A 20,907-nucleotide genomic window follows, 5' to 3' on the forward strand; every position below is an offset into this window, starting at 1 on the left:
TAGTCTCTCTCCTGTTGCTTCTTCTATCCTAAGCCCTTTCTTGTTTCACTGACCCCAGCTTTAATAAAATGTACTCTTAAATCCTCAACTCATGTTGTGAAATCTTTCCTGCAGGAAGTCAAGAATCCACACAGTACAGGCCAGAAGGCGGACCCGCTTCTGCCTTTACCGGTGGTAACACAAAGACGCCATCGCACATTTCCAAATGGCCCCTAGGGGGCACTTTCGCCCTTCAAGAAGAACCCCACGCCCACCCTCTAAGATTCCAGGTGCCAGGGAAATGGGGAGGCCGTGTAACTGGCAGAGTCAGGATGACGCCAAAGGCCCAAGATGAGGATCTAGAACACGTTTTTTGGGGAACGGAGCCTTACACCGGCCCCGGGATGGCTGGTCAACAATCTGGGGGTTATTGGTTACTCTCCATGCAGCCAAAACAAAACCCAGGAACTTCAGGTTCCCCTTCCGCCCGGGCCTGGGGTCCTGGGGAAAAAAGAATGGCGGTGCCCTCTAACTCAAGCCCTCAGGATGCGAAGGGTTAAAGCAGGTGGTCGCGCAGAAGCCCCCAACAGCGCCAGAGGGGCCGTAGCAGAGGCTCCGCTAGGCGACCTCGCGGTCACGTGGGAGCGAGGGCGGGACTAAGGGAGGGCTCGGCCAATAGGCTGTGTTGTCGGTGGGCGTGATAGCCAATAGGAGCAGGGAGAGGAGTCCCGGCACTAGGAAGAAACGGCGGCCGGGAGGGGGCTACGGGGACCATGGGCCTTCTGACCATCCTGAAGAAGATGAAGCAGAAAGAGCGGGAGCTGCGACTGCTTATGCTGTATCCTCCCGGAATCCGGAGCCGCCAGGGTAGCGGGGGCCCCGCCGGGCGGGCGGTGCTAGGCGCCCCCTACCGGGTGCGGGGTGCGCGGCCGGGCGGCCCGTCCCAACTGCCCATTGTGCGTCACGCACGAGGGCCCTACCAATCACTTCTGGCAGGAGGCCGGCAGGAGGCCGAACCACCGGCTCGGGGCGGGGAGACTCCGTTCCCAAGGCCAAAGCTGTGGGCCTAAAGTCGCAGCGTCCGGGCCAGGCGTCCCAGTGTAGGGAGGAGGTGGGGCCCGGAGGTGACTCGTACGCCACCACCCTTCGGTCTGGCCCCAGCGTGGGGCCGCTGTGCTCCTCGGCTCTGACCTCCTGCCCCCGTCCGAGGGGCCAGGCTCTGGCCCCGCCCTCGTGGTCGGAATCCCCGGGGCGTGCGGGCCCCGCCCTCACCTCCTTGGAGAGGCGGGTGTAGGCTCCGCGAGTCCTTTGTCGGGTGCGTTGAGTTGTCCGTGTTTTTGCCCCCGCACGGCCATCGATGTCCCCGCGGCTGGCAGTGTGTAGCCCCCGAAGGCCCGGCCGACCGTCCGAGTCCCATTACCAGGCGTCTGCACCCTTGCCCTACTCTGACCTCGCCCAGAGGAGGGGGCTCTGCGATCCAAGAGCTGGGCTGCCCGCACCCTCAACTGCCCTAGCTGGGAGAGAAGACATTTCCCTGCGCAGGCAACTCAAAAATAATATTCACATCGTGTCTGTTTTAAAGAGCCCTTTGAAAGGCCCAGAGAATTCACTCACCCAATACATATTTATTGAGCACCTACTCTGTGCTAGGCACTGTCCTAGGGGCTGGGGTAAAACAACAAAACAAAAACAACCCCTACCTTCATGGACATGCTGTAATGCTGGAGGGAGAAAGATTCACAAAGTAAAGGAGAAAATACATGGTATGAATGGAGAAGAATGCCGTTTAAACCAAGGCGGCCAGGAGGCCATACTGAGAAAGTGACAGTTGAGTGAAGATAGGGAGGTGAGGGATGAACCGAGTAGATGGATATCTGGGGAAACTTTTTTAAGCAAGTGCAAACTCCTCACAATGAGGAACTCAAGTGGGGCCTTCCGGCACTGACCTTGGCAAAAGCAGTTGGAACAAAAGCCTCGTGGGTTTGAGAAAGAGCAAGAGAACAGAAATTGGAGGTGAGAATGGAAATGGTTTTGAGGACAGGTGCTGTCAAGGGAGGGGAATAAAGGAATAAGGGGGAGAGGGGTCAAGAGAGGATATTGTTGCCCTGGCCAGTGTGGCTTGGTTGGTTGGGTTTGTCCCGAGCACAGAAAGATTGCTGGTTCCATTCTTGGTCAGGGCACTTGCCCTGGTTGCAGGCTCCATCCCTGGTAAGGTGTGTTCAGGAGGCAGCCAATTGATGTTTCTCTCTCTTCTCCCTTCCTCTCTCTGTAAAAATCAATAAACTATTCTTTAAAAGGAGAGAGAAAGAAAGAGAGTGGATGTTGTTTGCTTCCTGTAAGGTAGGAGAGATGCCAGAGAGTTTGTCAGCTGAGGGGAATGATCTAGTGGAGAAGGAAACATGGATGATGGAGTTGAGAGTGAGGGGATAATCAGCGGCCAATTAGCAGGGGCTAAGGCTGGGTCTCAGGAGAGGTTCTCTGTCACCCCCCTGTCACTGGCTTGAGTCACTTGCTCAGGTCAGGTGAGCAGAAAGGCTGCTGGGTCCAAGGCCTGGGCCCCCTTCCTGGCTGCAAGACCCTCAAGTGTTAGAAGGAAAGAAGAGGGTGGTTCTCTCCTGCTGGTGAACTCACTTTTGCACACTCACTTAGCAGCAAAGATTTGGAATATTCCAGAAACAAGTGAGGTGGCTGCCTCCAAACACTTGCTCTTGCTGGTCCCTCTGCCTAGAATGTTCTTTCCCCAGTCCTTCAAAAATCTGTCTCCTTGTAGTTTGGGCCTCAGCTCGAGACCCTCAGGGAGGCCTTCCCTGGCGCCCGAGCTAAAGGAAGCTCCTTTGGTGGCCGTCTCCAAAACCTCTTCAGTGTATTTCTTGTGTTTTTTCCTCCATATTTCTGACATTCACCAGGATCCAACTGTGCCTTGTTTCTCTTTTGTTTACACTCTGTAGACAGTCTCCACACTGGAGCGTAAGCTGCACAAAGGCGGACTTTGACTCCAAGGTCCCCCCCAGCACCAGAGAGGGCCTGGCATTTAGTAGGTACTCAGTAAATATTATGGAGTGAATTAAGGAGCTTTGGTCAGGAGGAGATGATAAGTTACTTGCTTCTTTTTTTTTTTTTTTTTTTTTATTAAGCCACGCCTTTATGCCCAGTGCACATGAACAGAATGGTTGCTTTTCCAACAAGAGAACAGGAGGTTTTATTTTTATTTTTAATATGTTTTTATTGATATTTTAGAGAAAGAGGATGGGAGAGAGAGATAGAAACATCCGTGTGAGAGAGAAACTGCCTCCTGCATGCTCCCTCCTGGGGATCGAGCTTGCAACCCAGGCTCGTGCCTGGGACCTCTCGGTCCATGGGACGTCGCTCAATCCACTGAGCCCACATGGGCCAAGGTACTTGTTTCTTGATACCTCCACATTTATTGTGAGCTAATTGTGGTCATGTGCTCAACTGATTTTGATATGTGGTGGTAAGTGATCTGTTCCCTAAGAGAGGGGCACTGTGACTGTGTTACCACCCTGCAGAGTACAGGGGTTTCTCCTTAACCTGGTGTGCCCCAGCGGCCTGGACAATGCTGGCAAAACAACTATCCTCAAGAAGTTCAATGGGGAAGACATCGACACCATCTCCCCAACACTGGGCTTCAACATCAAGACCCTGGAGCACCGGGGGTGAGCAGGGTCCCTGCAGGCGGGCCACCCCAAGAGCAAGGTGGGGAGGGTGGTTAAGGGGCCAGGCTGACTCCAGCCACCCACTCCCTGCCCAGATTCAAGCTGAACATCTGGGATGTTGGCGGCCAGAAGTCCCTGCGGTCCTACTGGCGGAACTACTTTGAGAGCACTGACGGCCTCATCTGGGTGGTGGACAGCGCCGACCGCCATCGCATGCAGGACTGCCAGCGGGAGCTCCAGAGCCTGCTGGTGGAGGAGGTGGGCAGGGGGCCGGGCTGGGCGGGAAGGAGGGGTGAGGGAGCCAGGCGACCACCAGCATCCAGGCCCCAGTGCTTTGTGCACATGTGGGTGTGTGGACACCTTCCTCAGCAGATTCCTTGAGCCTAGACCATGTGCCCAGCACCCTTGGGGAGGCAGAGACAACCTGTACACCTGGTCCAGGGAGGCCCATGGTGCTGCAAGCAGGTCATGCATGGGCTGTGAGCTGGGTCCACCTCCCTCTGATTTCACTGCTTGGCCACCCTGAGCTTCAGCTTCCCCATCTCTAGTCGAGGTTTAGGGAGGATGACTGCAGGCCTGTGTGTGAAGCTTTGGGAGGCAATGGAGCCTGTCTTTGCTGTGTGACTTCGGGCAAGACCCTTAACCTCCCTGAACCTTCACTTCCTCATCCCTAGGGTGAGCATTATAATTGGAGTGATCTTATAATTTATTGTCTAGGCCAAAACACTTTTTTAAAAATAAAATTTTAGATTTACAGAAAAGTTGCAGAGATAGTGAAGAGAGATCCTGTAACCCTTCATCCTGCTCCCTCACTGTTAACATTGTACATGATCACTGTACGTTTGTCAAAACTGAGAAAGTAACACTGGGAAGTAATTCTTTAAAAACTACAGATTTTATCAGGATTTCACCAGTTTTTCCACTAATGTCCTTTTTCTGTTCCAGGATTTGATCTAGGTTACTACACCGCATTTATTTATTTATTTACTTATTTATTTAGGTTAATCCTCACCTGAGGATATTTTTTCCATTGATTTTTAGAGAGAGTGGCAGGGAGGAAGGAAGGGGTAAAGAGTGAGAGAGAGAAACATCGATGTGAGAGAGACACATCAGTTGGGCTCACACCCTGACTGGGCTGGGGATCAAACCTGCAACCCAGGTATGTGCCCTAGATTGGGAATCAAACCCTTTGGTGCACAGGTGGATGCTCTAACCACTTAGCAACACCGGCCAGGGCCCTGCACTGCATTTAGATGAAAACAAGTATACTTTTGAGAGTGAAAGAGGGAGTTGTTAATAATGATGAGGGACAACAGGCATGAACAGGGCTGTCCTGGGCACACAGGGATATAGTCACCTGGTATAACAGTAGCCACCTCATGGGGATGTTGAGCGGGTCCAATGAGATAAAATGCCCAGGCCTGGGCCAGATCCACCCACCCACATGGAGAGACTCCCAGGACTAAGCACATATAAGGAAATAACCGGAATTAGAGGCAGAGAGGCCCGTCAGTGCAATGGGAGAGTTGAAGAGCTCCATGGACGTGGAAGAGGGAAAGGCCATTTCCAGCAGACCCCATGGCCTCTGGGACAGTTCTGTGTGCACATCAATTAACTAGATGGAGCAGTCTAGAACCACAGTGGGCTCAGGGATCATGTCCATCACCCCCTCCCCAAACCCGAGGCATGGAGGAGAAAGGTGCCCACTGGGTGGTTATTGGATAGAACCAGGGCCTTGACGCAACCCAGGACTCCCTCTACCCCATGAGTGCCCGGCCTCAAAGGCTGTGTCAACACTGCCTACCCACTTGGGCCCCTCCCACCACCATGGAGCCGTGCCCTGACATTCCCAGTTGGTCTCTGGCTCTAGATGCTCTGGGAGATTAGATGAGGAGCAGGCTGTTCTCTGAGCCCACATACCCCTCTGTTTCTCTTCCCCCAGCGCCTGGCTGGAGCCACCCTCCTCATCTTTGCTAACAAGCAGGACCTGCCTGGAGCACTGTCCTCGAATGCCATTCGTGAGGTGAGTTCAGGCCTTGCGTGCTCACAGAGGAAAAGAGGCACGTTTCTGTATGTTAATTTATTTTAAAAGCATTTATGAGCCCCCGCTGTGTGGCAGGACCTATTGGGGCACTGGAGATTCCGTGATCAGTAAAAGTAGTGGTCTCACGCCTAGAGGAAGGCAGACCTGCAAATAGATCATTCCACAGGAAACCAGTGGCCAAGTAGTGATTGCTTTCTGTGTGCTAGGCTCTTTGCATGGTTCACTCGTTCAGTTCCCACAACAACCTCATGAAGTAGGAACTATTATCATTCTACACACGACGAAGCAAGCTTAGAGAGGTTAGGAAACTTGCCCAAGGTCACACAGCCAATAAGTAGACAAGCCAGGATTTAAACGCAGACCTATCTGACCCCAGAATCTTAACCATTATTCTAGAGCTTGAGCACCAGAATGAGAAAAAGTGGGATTAGAATCTTGGTTCTGCCACTTAATAGCTGTGTGACCTTAGCAGGTTGCTTGACCTCTCGGCTTTGGTTTCCTCCTCAGAAAAATGGCCAGCACAGTCCCTGCTAGTGTGGCCTTGGGAGGAATGGATGAGAGGACCTTGTCCGGCCTATAGCACAGTGCCTGGGTCCTGACAGACACTTGGAAGCCTGCGTTGCTATTTTCGTCCTGAGGGGTAGTGCTGGTGTGACAGTGTACAGAGCTGGTGCCTGGGAGGGCTGACAGCTTCACCCGGAACCAGGGGAAGCTTCCCAGGGCAGGACCTTCAGGAGGCGTGGATTTCCCCGAGGCCAGGAGAGTCAAGGAGCTGTGGGCAAGCTGGGTCCCCCAGCCCCAGCAGCACTGTCCTCCCTTTCAGGCCCTAGAGCTGGACTCTATCCGCAGCCACCACTGGTGCATCCAGGGCTGCAGCGCTGTCACCGGGGATAACCTGCTGCTCGGCATCGACTGGCTCCTGGATGACATTTCCAGCCGCATCTTCACAGCTGACTGAGCCGCTCCAGACCCCCACCTTGCAGTCTGGGCCCCCCTCCCGCCAGACCCTCACCAAGCACCACCCATGGGGGGATGGGAACCAGCCAGCCAAACTAACACTCCACGTCCCCGTCCATAACCTGCTGCTGCTGCCCACTGCTGCTCCATGGCCAGCCTGGCTCCCATGGTGGGTGGGCTGCTGCCCTGGCTGTCACCTGGCTCCTGACCCAGCCCACCTGCAGCTGCCATACCAAGAGGTGAGGGCTGGGGCTGGGAGGGGCCTGCCTCTGCTGCTATTGAGGCTGTGGGCCTCATCCTTTGCTCAGCTGTGAGAATAAACCATTCCTTGTCCTGATTCCTGGCTGAGTCATTTGCTGATTCAACAGCTTTAGAGACCACCTGGAGTCCACAGTCCAGCAGGGGACAGAAAGAGACAGATTGTTTCAGTCAGAGAGTTAACAGATGCTGCTGTGTCTTAGGAATACGTTAAGAGTATAGAAGCAGCCTTGGCCGGTTTGGCTCAGCGGTTAGAGTGTCGGCCTGCGGTCCAGAGAGACCTGGGTTCAGTTCCCACTAAGGGCATGTACCTCGGTTGCAGTTTGTCCCCTGCCCTGGTTGGGTCGTGTGGGTGGCGACCACTTGATGTGTCCCTTTCATGTCAATGTTTCTCTCTCTCTCTCTCCCTCCCACCTGAACAAAATATCAAAAAATGTCCTCGGGTGAGGATAAAAAAAAGAGTATAGGAGCATAGGACCAGGCTGCAATTAATGTCATTTGGAAGAGTCCAGGCAGGCTTCCCAGAGGAGGTGACATTAAAGCTGAGAGTAAAGGTTAAGTTTTCTGGGTAGAGGAAAGAGAAGAACAGTTTACCAAAGCAACTGCTACCCTCAGAAGCATGAATTAGAAAAAGGGATACACCCCTGCATCAGGACTCAGCTTCCTGAATGGAACATGAGCTGAATTTCAGCTCCCAACTTCCTGCAGCAGCCAGGAACCCACATGCAGTGGACAGCCTGCACAGCTCAACAAGGCAGCCTTGGTTAGAGCAGAGGGAATCACATGACAGGAATGAAGAGCAAGAGCTCTTGGGAAATAGGAAGGGGTGATGACATGGGCAGGGCTAGCTAACCAAGAGCAGAGCTGGGAAGGGGCCTTTCCTGAAGGCTATAGGGCACTCTCCGAAGCAGGGGCCAATCTGGGAAAGGATGGGAACAAGGGCAGCCCCAGGATGGCAAGACAGATGGATATTTTCAGAGCCCTTTTCTGTGGCCTCAACAGTGGCTGCTTACTCTGCAGGGTTCTGTTCAAAGCACTTGCTACTTACTGTCACATTTAAAAATGACCCCCAAGCAGTGTAGACTTAGACCCATTTATATGGAAACTGAGCCTCCAGGAGTTTACAAGGCTTGCTCAGAGCCACCCAGCTAGGAACTAGGGGAGCAGAGATTTGGACCCAGCACACTTAGCCACTATGCCCTACTAACTGTTTTCAGTTTTTATCTGCTCGAAATTCTAACGCCATGGAGGGGGGTTTAATTTGTCTAATGAGGGAAAGGTGGTTTTCCCAAGTTAAAGTCGAGGAAGAGATACCGGATTTACTCCTAAACTAGCATTAAGATCCCCTCCTGGAGGGGTAGAGACCTGTGCAAAATTGGGGCCCCGTTAGGGTGAAAGAAGGGAAGTGAGTGTTGGGTGGGCAACCTTTGAACATCAACTGTCCTTCAGTGTGGACAATTAGAGCCACCTGCTCGGTCCTCTGCAGGATAGACGCCATGGACCCCACTCCCAAATCTTGCACTGAGTGAACAAACCCAGGCTCCAGGGCCGGTCACTGGGTGATGCTGAGCAAATTGCCAAATCTATCTGTGCCTCAGTTTCCCCACCTCTCAGAAGATAATGTCACCTACTCCTAGAGTTGTGATGAGGACCAAATGAGTGGGTGTCTTGTGTGTCTTAAGCACTGTGTAATGCTAGCTACAATTATATTTATGTGAACCAGTAGGAGCTCAAGCAGATCCAACCAATGTGAACTCAGCCATCCACTGATCTGGGTGAGTCACCCCAGTGTTCAAGTCCTCCCGGGGCCCTTCATAAGTAGAATCCTTAAAGTGTGAATTATGCATGGTTAGAAACCAAAAAATAAGGCGATTATACTCATCACAAAGGCCTATGGTTAGGTAGTTTGAGCTGAGGCAGAAAGTCTGCATCACAGGGTCAAGCAGTGCAGGCTCCCTGCAGCTGCACACTGGCAGCTTTTCCCTCTCCCCACCTTCTTTGAAGACTCTTCTATTTGGTTCTCCTAGTAACAGAACTGGTGGAGTTTGGTGATCTGGAGAAGGCCAGTGGCTAATCCAGATAAGAAGGGGTTTGGAATGGGCAGGAAGAAAGAAAGGGGTGAACTGGGAGCTACAGGGTCAGGAAGGGGAGGTAATGATGGGTGAGGAGACTTGGAGCCACAGCCTGCCCAGGAAGATTTGGAGGGCAGCAGCAGCCACGTCTAAAGAGGTCTCTAGAGGAACCCTGGTGTGTGTAGTGCAAGGGGACACCACTCTATCCCAGCCAACTCCCAAACACCTCCTGGATGAACTACCTCATTCCTGAACTTCCAATAGCCCAATTTGGAATTTTGCTTTGTGTTTCTTTCTGGAGACAGTGCCCACACATCTGAGCTTTAGTAACAAGAGTGGCCATGAGTGGTTAAGTGCTTCACCCATAGTCAGAGTCCTTGATGGCCTGCCCCAGAAGCAGATTACAACCGCCTTCAGCTGAAAGGACTTTTTTATTTTTTTAATCCTCACCAGAGGATATTTTTCTATTTATCTTCAGATAGAGTAGGAGGGAGGGAGAGAGAGAGAAACACTGACTTAAGAGGGAAACATTGACTGGTTGCCTTCTGCATGGGCCCTGTCCAGGACCGGAAATAAACTGCAACTGAGGTACATGCCCTTGACCAGAATGGAACCTGCAACTCTTTGGTCTGCGGGCTGATGCTTTGACCACTGAGCAAACCAGGGTGAGTTTCTTGAAAGGATAATGGGGACTCACAGCATCCCGATGGAGATGGGATGCCCAGGCTTAGAAAACAGGAGTGCTTCAGAGCCTTGGCAGCCAACCCAGAGCCAGCACTGTACTCCAAGAACAAGTTTGTCCCCTTGCCAGGTACTGTGCCCTCTGTCCCTCAGTCAAGATTCAAGGTCTCAGGAGTCTCTCACCCCTACCCGGGACCTGGTGCAAGGAAAGCAGGTGGCACCTTTGGATTCTGGGGTAGGAGGCTGGAGGGCTACACATACTGGAGAATTACCTCCAAACGAAGATCTGGTGCTATGATACTAACAGGAAGGAAAGAAAGAAGCATCCACTGCAGTAGTGTCCATTATCAATATCCTCATTCTAGGGATGAGAAACAAAGGCTCCAGTAATTCCAAGAAGGTCACTTGGCTAGTAAGTTGACTTCAGAACCCGTGACACCAACGTGCTTCTCCGAGTTCTTTTTGCTCCCCCCATCATCCCAGAAAACATGAATTAGGGAATCCTATGGAGGGAAACAGGAACATAATTTAGCTGTTTGCCACATACTGGACACAATAAAAATTGGATGAATGGATGAAAGGGAACTGGGAAGCAGAGGAGTCGTTTGGAGATGTAAGATGCCCTGGGCTTGATCACTGGGCAGACAGGAGTGATCCAACCTCCCCAATCCTTATCCTCAAATCACCTAATTTACGCTTTACCAAGACTGAGATCTTTTTAGATGCTCCCTTGGCTGCGCGCCAGGCGAGAATTGCCCTGTCACTTGTGACTGGCTCCCTGGGCCGAAGGATGAAAGGCGCAGGCCCGCGCGAGGCGGCGGCTGGCAGCGGCTGACCCGGGCGCGGGGACGGGGACGGGGGGGGGGGGGGCGGGGGCGGCGGTCAGCTCTGCCCCAGCTGGGTTGCCATGTCCCGCAAGGCGAAGGACGACTTCTTGCGGCGCTACACAGTCTCCGACCCCCGGACCCACCCCAAAGGCTACACCGAGTATAAAGTGACCGCGCAGGTGAGGTGGGACCCAGCGGAGACCTTACCCTTTTAACAAGCGAGGGGACGTGTTTTACCTTAAGGCAAGTAGCTGCTGGAAGCTCCCTTTTTGGAGGACAAAATTAGATTTCCCCTTTAAGGGGAGGTCTAGGTGCGGGTGTTCGTTCCCCGCTTTAGCTACCAGAGGACGGAGCCATGGGAGGGCGCTGTCTTAAAAGGGCGTGGACTGCAGTTCCAGGACCCGAGAGTTGGGGTGCCCACGCCCTAAGTGTGATGTCTGGGCATCAGGCTGTGAATTTCTTTAAATTAACTTGAAATCTCTGGCTCAACCCGAATATTAGTTAGTTCTCCAATCTCTCGAAGTAAATTTTTGTTTTGGGTTGGTTTGATATTTACATAAAAGCCTTTTAAAGATTTTATTTTTAATTTAAAAAAACAAACTTGTCTATGACTTTAAAAATTCATACAGTTCAAAAGAACCTAAGGAGTACGTCTCTATCTTCACAGTCATCAGAAAGTCAATAAAGACTAAAGGATGATACATGAAGTAGTAACAACATTATAGGCACATTAATATAGAGACCATGAAAATGATTAAAAATAGAAACAGTATAATAGAATATCAATAGAATATCTGTAGAATGAAATACAAAGAACTGGTTGGGGAAGACTTCACTGTAAACTTTCTTGTACCTTTAGAATTTTTATTTAGGCAGCTAATAAACTGGTGCATAGTAACTATTACAGTGGAGCAAAAATATAAGACACTTCCATAAGTACAGATACTAGATGTTTAAAATAAACTTTCTTGCCCTGGCCAGTTTGGCTCAGCGGTTAGAGCATCAGCCTGCCGCCCAGAGAGACCTGGGTTCGGTTCCTGCTAAGGGCGCATGCCTCTGGTTGCAGTTGGTTCCCGACCCTGGTTGGTCGTGCGGGTGGCAGCCACTTGATGTGTCCCTTTCACATCGATGTTTCTCTCCTCCCCCCGCCCCCCCCCCCCCGCACTCTATCTGAACAATAAAATGGAAAAATGTCCTCGGGTGAGGATTAAAAAAATAAATAAAATAAACTTTCTCCAAGTCTTCTATAATATCTATCCCTTGTCTAAAAAATACAAAAGATAGTTCCTGCGGTAGGGGGTGGGAAGGGTGTATGTCGCAAGGGACTGTAACCTTTTTCTATAAGTCTTCTGTTGGCTTTTTATTTATTTATTTTTCTTTATTGATTTTAGAGAGAAAGGAAGGGAGAAAGAGAGCTAGAAACATCGATGAGAGAGAATATTGATTGGCCGCCTCCTGCATGCCCTGCACTGGGGATCAGGCCCACAACCTGAGCATGTGCCCTGACAAGGAATCGAACCAGCGACCTCTTGGTGCATGGGTCGATGCTCAACCAGTGAGTCACATTGGCCAGGTTTCTGTTGGCTTTTTAAACAAGTAATGTACATTACTTTGATAAGCTTTTGTAACTTTTAAAAATAAATACTTTTCCGTCCCTTATCCCCATTTGTCATTTTCATAGGAACCATTGCTGCTAGTTTCTTATTTACCCTTGCAGATAAACTCTAAATGTAAAAAAGCAAATAGAAGTATCCATTTTATTATTACTTATACACATTGAGTAGCATTCTGCTCCTTGCTTTTTTTGCTTGCTGATATTCAATTTTTTGTTGTTTCCTCTTTAAAAATTTTAAACTGAGACATAGGCACAAATCTTAAGTATACAGCTTAATAATTTTTACATGTGTAAACACCAATGAGATCAATATACAGATATTTTCATCACCCCAGAAAGTTTCTCTGTACCTTTAGTTGATAGTCCTCCTACAGAGGTAACCACTAACCTGACTCTTGTCACCATAAATTAGTTTGGTTTGTTCTTGAACCTCATACACACAGCGTGCTCTTTGTGTCTGGCCTTTTTCACTCAACATAATGTTTTTGGAATTCATGTTGCACATATAAATTGTTTTTTTGTTGTTGTGTAGTTATAGTCCATTGTATGAAATATACCACCATTTCTTTATTCATTCTTCTGTTGTTGGACATTTGGGTTTCTTTAAAAATTTTAGTTTTTATGAGTCAAGTTGTAGGAACATATGTATACAAGTCTTTTTTATGGAAATGTGCACTCATTTCTCGTTGGTGTATACCTAGAACTGGAATAACTGAGTCATTTAATAGGCACATGTGTAGCTTTCTCAGAAATGGCCAGCTTTCTAAAATGATTGTTTCATTTTACCTGGCGGATAGCTCAGTTGGTTAGAGCATCATCCTGATACAGCAAGGTTGTGGGTTCAATCCCCGGTCAGGGCACATACAAGAAGCAACCAATGAATGAATAAATAAATAAGTCAAACAACAAATCATTGTTTCTCTTTGTCTGTCTGTCTGTCTGTCTCTCCCTTCCTTTCTATAAATCAATAAACTGAAATGTTAATAATAAAGTGATTGTTCTGTTTCATACTCCCATTCTTGTCAAAACTGGATATCATCATCTTTAATTTTAGCCCTTCTGCTAGGTGTGTAATATCTCATTGGAATGTTAATTCGCATTTCTCTGATGACAAATGATGTTGAGTATATTTTCATAATCTTATTGGCCACTCATATATGTCTTCTTTTGAAGGATATGCCTGTTTAAGTATTTTACCCATTTTTTTAAGAGTTGGGCTCTTTGTCTTTTTAGTATTGATTTGTAGGAGTTCTTTATATATTCTAGATATGAGTCTTTTGTTAGGTATATATTCCTCAATGATTTTTTTATTTTATTTTATTTTTTATTTTATTTTATTTTTTTATCCTCACCCGAGGACATTTTTCCATTTTTTGTTCAGGTAGAGTGGGAGGGAGAGAGAGGAACAGAGAGAGAGAAACATCGATGTGAAGGGACACATCGAGTGGTTGCCACCCGCACAACCGACCAGGGCCGGGGACAAACTGCAACCGAGGTACATGCCCTTAGCGGGAACCGAACCCGGGTCTCTCAGGACCGCAGGCCGACGCTCTAACCGCTGAGCCAAAGCGGCCAGGGCGGTATATTCCTCAATGATTTTTTTTTTTTTTAATCCTCACCCGAGGACATTTTTCCATTTTTTGTTCAGGTAGAGTGGGAGGGAGAGAGAGGAACAGAGAGAGAGAGAGAAACATCGATGTGAAAGGAACACATCGAGTGTCTGCCACCCGCACAACCCAACCAGGGCCGGGGACAAACTGCAACCGAAGTACGCGAGCAGGAACCGAACCCGGGTCTCTCAGGACCGCAGGCCAACGCTCTAACCGCTGAGCCAAAGCGGCCAGGGCTTTTTTTTTTTTTATCCTCACCCGAGGACGTTTTTTCCATTTTTTGTTCAGTTAGAGTGGGGGGGGGGAGAGGGGGAGAGAGAGAGAAACATCGACGTGAAAGGGACACATCGAGTGGCTGCCACCCGCACAACCAACCAGGGCCGGGGACAAACTGCAACCAAGGTACATGCCCTTAGCGGGAACCGAACCCGGGTCTCTCTGGACCGCAGGCCTACGCTCCAACCGCTGAGCCAAACCGGCCAGGGCTCCTCAATGATTTTTAAAACTAATTTCTTTTACCTTGATAACTGTCAAGTACTCCAAGCTGTAGAATGTTATTTTTAAATCATTATGAATTAACAGTGAAATGGAGTGTTACTACCTCAGACCCCAGTCTGCTTGCCAGGGGTCACAACCCCAGTGACAGTTTCTTCTTTGTCCAGGAGTATCTGTCCACAGAGGCTTCATCCTTTAGGAAAGAGCGCCTCCTAGGAAGGAGCCTAATTTTTTTTCTCCCAATTTTTATTAATTTATTTTTGTTACAAATGTTTCTCCCCCCCCCCCCAAACACCTTCCTCCCCATCCCGCCCCCATCCGCCACCCCAGAGCCTCATTGTTTTGAGAATTTTGGGTTCTTTGGTTTCAGGAGATGCAGGAACTTGGCCCTTTGAAGGAACTGACATAAACGTTGGGCTGAGGATGGAGGGGTCTGGAGGGGCCTTTAGGGATCCTCTCATTTGACAGATGAAGAAACTGAGGTGTATGATAGAAAATTGCTCCAGGTTACACTCAAAGCCTTAAAGCCAGGACACCTTGATACCCTTTGAGGGGAGCTGGGAGGTACCTGGAGCATCCTCGGATTTTACAGGGTGATGGGATGTCCGTTGCCAGTTTAGTCTCACCTGGTTCTTGCCTTTCTTCCTCAGTTCATCTCAAAGAGAGACCCAGAGGATGTCAAAGAGGTGAGGCTCCTGGGAAGAAGGGGGACCGTTCCCCAATTCCAGATCTGGAAACCGGAAAGGAACAGTTGGTAACGGTGTGGAGACTAGCCCCCTTCCTCCCTGGCCTTGGGAGGAGGGGTGTGGCGGCCCTAATCCCCACACACCCCACAGGCTGGGGGTGGGAAAGGCCTCTTCCCACCATTGCAGGGCCAGTCAGGTCTCCTGTCCCTCTTAGGTGGTGGTCTGGAAGCGGTACAGCGACTTCCGCAAGCTGCACGGAGACCTGGCCTACACCCACCGCAACCTCTTCCGCCGCCTGGAGGAGTTCCCCGCTTTTCCCCGGGCCCAGGTGTTCGGTGAGTGCCGATCTAGGCTTTCGGGCCAGACGGCCAAAGGGTGGGACAAAGGCGACCTCAGCTGGTGGGGACTGGATAGACCGGCCCGACACTCCTTGCTAGGGCCCTTAGAGATGGCCTCCTTTTACAGATGGAGACAGAAGGCCCAGAGGAGCCTCACCCTTTTTGTCAGACCTTTAACATCCCTGCCCTCTTTGGCCCCATTTTCAAGATGAGGCAACTGAGGGATGTGAAGGGGCTGGGCCTGTAAGTGGCAGAACCAGAATTCCCACCCACAAGCCCATGTTTCCTGTAGACCTGCCCTGTCCGAAAACAGCAGCCACGAGCCGCATGTGGCCGGGGAGCACTAGAGATATAATGTGCTGTTGGGGTCACATACACGGGGGGAAAATGTAAACTATCTCAACAATTTGGGTATATGTACAAATGAGAATAATTTGAATATATTGGGTTAAATAGAAAATATTATTACAATTAACATGTTTCTTTTTATTTTTTTAATGTGGCTACTAGGAAATTGTAAGATACATATATTTCTGTTGGAAAGGGCTGATCTGTACTTGGCTCTCTAGACTCACGTGAGTTCTTCTGCAGCAAGGTGCAGGTTGCTGCTGGCTGCTTGTGCCAGGCTGCTCCCACAGGCAGCATGGTAACTGCCAGAGTTAGACAGCTCTGCACACCTAGAACAGAGCAGTGATACTGTAATAAAAGGGAGCTACTTGCTGTGTGACTTTGGGTGAGTCACTTTCCCTCTCTGAGCCTCACTTTGTTCCTCAGTACATCGGAGCCATCTGAAATTATTTTGTTTCTTTTTTTTTTTATAAATGAAATTTTTATTCATTTGAAGTCCATGCATAGTTGACTGGACATAAATGGTAGAAAGTGACTTATTTATTTTTATTTATTTATTTATTTTTTTATCCTCATCAGAGGACATTTTTCCATTTTTTGTCCAGGTAGAGTGGGAGGGAGAGAGAGGAACAGAGAGAGAGAGAAACATCGATGTGAAAGGAACACATCGAGTGGCTGCCACCCGCACAACCGACCAGGGCCGGGGACAAACTGCAACCGAGGCATGCGCCCCTAGCGGGAACCGAACCCGGGTCTCTCAGGACCGCAGGCCGACGCTCTAACCGCTGAACCAAACCGGCCAGGGCTATTTTGTTTCTTATTGGTTGCCTGCCTTCCCCTGTCTAGGAGATGATATCTATGAGGGCAGAGGCCTTGCTTCTCTCTCATTCACCTTGTGAACCTAGCACATAGTATTTATTCAATAAGCATCTGGTAAATGGATGAACAGGGAGATCAGTCCCTTCTTTCAAGCACCCCCACCCTGGGAGGAGTCAGGAAGACAGCTGGGAGAATGGGGAAGGGCAGTGTTCAGATCCTCTCTGGCAGAACCAGAAGTGGCCTGTGAGTCACTGCTTCTTTTCCTGGCCCTTTGTCTGCGGGCTGTAGGCAGGTTCGAAGCCTCTGTGATCGAAGAGCGGCGAAAGGGGGCTGAGGACTTGCTTCGCTTCACTGTGCATATCCCCGCGCTCAACAACAGCCCCCAACTCAAGGAGTTCTTCCGGGTATGTGTACCTGCTTGTCCCCCTCCCCAGCACCTGGGAAACCCTCCTGCCCACCAGGCTGCACCCTGTGACTCCTCCTGGCTGGTCTTTCTCTCCTGCAGGGTGGGGAAGTGACACAGCCCTCCCAGGTATCCAGGGACCTGCACATCCTGCCACCCCCTCTGATCCCCACACCGCCCCCTGAGGAGCACCAGCCACCACCTGATGAGTCCTGGTTGCCTCAGCCACTCCCCGCTGAAAAGAGAGGCCTTGAGGAGTTGGAGGTGCCAGGTACATTGGGATGGGGGAGGGATCAAGGCTGGAGGGTCCAGAGTGGGGGCGTGGGCAAACACTCCCTCCTCAGGGATCTTAGTGAAAACCTCGGTGTGTTCCAGATCCTCGACCACTAACCTGCCGGGAGTTCTGCACAGGACATCTAGGCTGTTGTTTCTTAATCTGTAAAATGGGCACAAACCCTAAGAATGGGTTTGTTTATGCCCATGGTGGTTGCAAGGATTCAGTGAGAGAGAGCTTCATTTTGAAAGCTGTGAAGTGGTGAGGGCAGACATAATGCCCCCAATGATCTCTTCCTCAGCGGACCCCCTGCCATCCAGCCCTGCCCAGGAGGCCCTGGATCTCCTCTTTAACTGTGGGAGCACGGAGGAGGCGTCTAGTTCCCCCGCCCGAGGCCCCCTCACTGAGGCCGAGCTCGCCCTCTTCGACCCCTTCTCTAAGGAAGGTAACAAGCTGGGACAATCAGAGGGAGGGCTGGGCAGAAGGTCCTTAGAGGAAGGGAGGCAGGCAGAGCCACCAGCTAGCCTGTGGCACCTGTGTATATCTGAGAAAGGTGCCCTCTGGGGGAAAATGGAAGGCTCAATGAGAATTAGAGGCAGGTGCCATAGCCCTGTGCCAGGGCTTGGCAAACTGGATGCCCATGTACAGTGAGCAACCATAAAGGAATGGAATAAGCCACTTCCCATGATGGGATCGTCTCCCTGAGAAAGCTCTGGAATGAGTAGGGGTCACACCACTCTGGGAGGGTCTGAGTTGCAAGCTCGAGGTGGGTGTTTCCTGGTTGGCTCAGGGTCTGGCTGTAAATCCTGAAGTCAGGAGAGGCCTTTTGGTCAAGGAAGGTGAGTCCTGGGTTCAGAGAGCAGCTGGGGAAGGCCCTGGAGAAGCTGCTGGCATGTGTGGGCACCAAGATGGAAGGGGCCCCCGTGCAAGGCCAGGTCCCGAGCTTCTGGCACTGAGATCGGGGGACCTGACAGTCCTAAGCTCTGGAAGCCTGGATCTCTTCATTGTGAAATCCTCTGAGTTTATGCTCTTCCTGCAGCTGATCTCACTTCCGGATCATCATTAATCCATTTCCTTTGGATTCCTCAGCAGTCTTCTTAAGCCCCTTTTGTTGGCTTCTCTTCGCCCTTTGGTGACCTCCTAGAAGACCCTTAGTTTTCGGATCAGTTTCAGGCATTTGAGCTCTCTGACCCCCAGGTCTGATCCAAATCAGGACTCTGGTCTCATCCCATTTTCAGCCTCACCTGCCCCACCCTGCCCAGTTCTGACTAGTGGTCTGGTCCCTGGTCATGGTGACCAGGGCCCATGGTGACCAAGGGTATGAGGGTTCTTTTGCTCTTCTAATTATGCTTCCTCCCCTTCCTGCTCCAGCCCCTCCAGGGTTGGGGAGGAGGAAGGAATTGGAGGGAAAGGCAGGAGTGGTGTCACTGGAACTGATGTACCCGGCCCTGAGAGGCAGGTGTCCAAATACTCTGCCCTGCCCCAGCCCGGGGTGCTCAGTGGCCAGATGCTAGACAGGAGCCTGTCAGAGGTGTGACAGTCCCTCGGCCCGTGGGAAAGCTTACACATCCTAAACGACCCCCCCCAAAGTGGGGAACTGTAATTGCTCGGATGCTATCTCATCTTCTCACCCTACTCCTGTGGGCACCTCCAGCAAGCCTCTCAACATCAGAATCTCCAGACAAGAGTGACATTGTCTCTCTTCATCACACACACCAAACTCCTGAACTCAAGTATTAGGGTGTCCCAAGAACTTCTGCTTTCTGCTGCGTTAGCAACACAGGGAAGGCCACAGGTCCAGCAGGGAATGAGATGTCTTCTTCCCTTCCTGCAGGAAGCCCCCAGTCTGCTCTTGGGGTCACCTGGATGGGGTCGGATGGGGTCACTAGGCCAGTGGTGTGCCATGGTGCTTCCTGCTCCTGCACCTTCCTTCCAAAAGCCCTTTTTGTCACAGATTCACCAGATCTCTCATCCTCTTTTGTATAAGCTGCAGAGGGGTTGTTTGACCACCTCTTTGCCAGTCTCGGGGGATATAATGAGTCCTACTCTCTGGAATGTGAGGACACCTACCACCCAGCATCTTCACATGTGGGACCTCAGCTGAAATTGTAAAACCTCAAAAAAAAAAGTCCTAAGATTCCAAGGCTTGGAGTATTTCTGCCCTTGGCCTGGCATAGTTGGTCTAGCATCCTTCAATTAAACTTTATTGAGAGAATTCTTGGATTGATAGATCAACTGTAGTCAGGAGGAAAGTAGGACCAGTGACCCAGAGCTTGCGAACTAATGTTAATGTGTACCTAAAGAAAGAAATAGGAAGGTAGGCTGTTTTTACAAAAGCATATGAATTCCATCAATCACATAGCTCACGGCTAGTTTTCTATGCACAGTGGCTTCAGAATTGCTTAGGCACTGCTCCCCTCCACCTGGGACAGGGTGGTACCCTAATGGGCAAGAGAGGTCTGGGGATAGGCACAGGCCCTGGGAAAGGGAGGGCCAGTATGGCCTGAGTTCTCCATATCTGATTGCAGAAGGTGCAGGCTCCAGTCCTACCCACATAGGTGAGCTGGCAGCAATGGAGGCAGAGCCTGAGAGGCTGGACCATGAACCCTGGGAGCCAGGAGGGCAGCAGGAGGAAGAGGACAAGGAAGGAGGGCCTACCCCTGCCTATCTGAGCCAAGCCACTGAGCTCATCACCCAGGCCCTGCGGGATGAGAAGGCAGGTGCCTACTCTGCAGCTCTGCAGGGCTACAGGGACGGTGTGCACATCCTGCTTCAGGGAGTTGCTGGTGAGTAGGACTGGAGGGAAGAGGGTCAGGCCTGGGGTCCCAAATGGTGCAGTGAAGGGAGGGGAACGTGAAGAACAAGCAAGTCAAGAATGACAGTTGCTCCTCACTGACCAGCTGTATAACTTGGGCAGTTTCTCTACCTCTTGTGGCCTCAGTTTTCTTGTTTGTAAAATGGGGAGAATAGATCTGATCCCTAGGGAAGGGGAAATACATGTTGATGTGGGCTAGACCAGGGGTTCTAAACCCAGGTACCTCAGTTGAGCCATTCTCTCTCCACAGGTGACCCAGCGCCTGCCCGGCGGGAAGGTGTGAAGAAGAAGGCAGCTGAGTACCTAAAGCGGGCAGAGGAAATCCTGCACCTGCACCTGACCAAAGTCCCACCCTGAGCGGGAGCAGAGCCTTCCCCAGGACTAGAGCTCCAGCACTGCCAGCCACCCCCTTCTCCTCTCCCTGGGGCATGGCCCTATCTCCTGGTCTTGTAACTCCAGAGACCATTTTTGTATGTAACTGGACCAAGAATGAGAAAAATAATGACTTCTCAGTTCCCTGACCACACCCACCAGCATGAAATCACTTCTGATCCTGCCTGTCTACCTTGTGTGTGAACAGTAGCTCTGGTCATTAAACTCTCTGTTTACCCTTCTAGAACTGGGGTCTGCAAACTGTGGCCTGCAGCCAAATCTAGCCCACTACCTTTTTTTTGTAAGGCCCGTGAGCAAGAATGGTTTTTACATTTTTTAACAGTTGAAAACATCAAAAGAACAATGTTCTGTGACAGGTGAAAATGATATGAAATTTAAGTATCTAAAAATACAATTTTATTAGAATACAACTGAGCTCATTCCTTTAGTATTGTCTGTGGCTGCTTTTCCGCTACACCAGCAGGGTTGAATAGTTGCAGAGTTTAATATGTAGTTGCCACCTAAAGTCCCAAAATATTTACTATCTGATCCTTTGCAGAAAATTTGCTGACCCCAGATCTAGAAAATGGGGAGAATAGTCTCCAGGGAAAGAGAGAATGAGAGTTAGGCCGACTGGGCC

General features: G+C 50.5%; 2 protein-coding genes across 2 annotated transcripts; both read left to right on the top strand.

Moving 5' to 3' along the window:
• The first annotated feature begins 685 nt into the window (after nucleotides 1–685).
• Nucleotides 686–6,988, top strand: ARL2 (ADP ribosylation factor like GTPase 2). Its single transcript, XM_036259842.1, has 5 exons — nucleotides 686–817; nucleotides 3,543–3,653; nucleotides 3,749–3,911; nucleotides 5,596–5,676; nucleotides 6,521–6,988. Exons 1-5 carry the CDS (start codon nucleotides 753–755, stop codon nucleotides 6,653–6,655), a joined length of 555 nt encoding a protein of 184 aa, XP_036115735.1. The 5' UTR covers nucleotides 686–752; the 3' UTR covers nucleotides 6,656–6,988.
• A 3,543-nt stretch (nucleotides 6,989–10,531) lies between these two features.
• SNX15 (sorting nexin 15) lies at nucleotides 10,532–20,891 on the top strand. Its single transcript, XM_036259935.1, has 8 exons — nucleotides 10,532–10,671; nucleotides 14,863–14,898; nucleotides 15,113–15,233; nucleotides 16,692–16,807; nucleotides 16,909–17,077; nucleotides 17,382–17,525; nucleotides 19,609–19,866; nucleotides 20,146–20,891. The coding sequence occupies exons 1-8, from the start codon at nucleotides 10,573–10,575 to the stop codon at nucleotides 20,250–20,252; spliced, it is 1,050 nt and encodes a 349-aa protein (XP_036115828.1). The 5' UTR covers nucleotides 10,532–10,572; the 3' UTR covers nucleotides 20,253–20,891.
• Nucleotides 20,892–20,907: the final 16 nt, after the last annotated feature.

Source organism: Molossus molossus, unplaced genomic scaffold, assembly GCF_014108415.1.
Source record: "Molossus molossus isolate mMolMol1 unplaced genomic scaffold, mMolMol1.p scaffold_m16_p_13, whole genome shotgun sequence".
In the NCBI taxonomy this organism is placed as follows: Eukaryota; Metazoa; Chordata; class Mammalia; order Chiroptera; family Molossidae; genus Molossus; species Molossus molossus.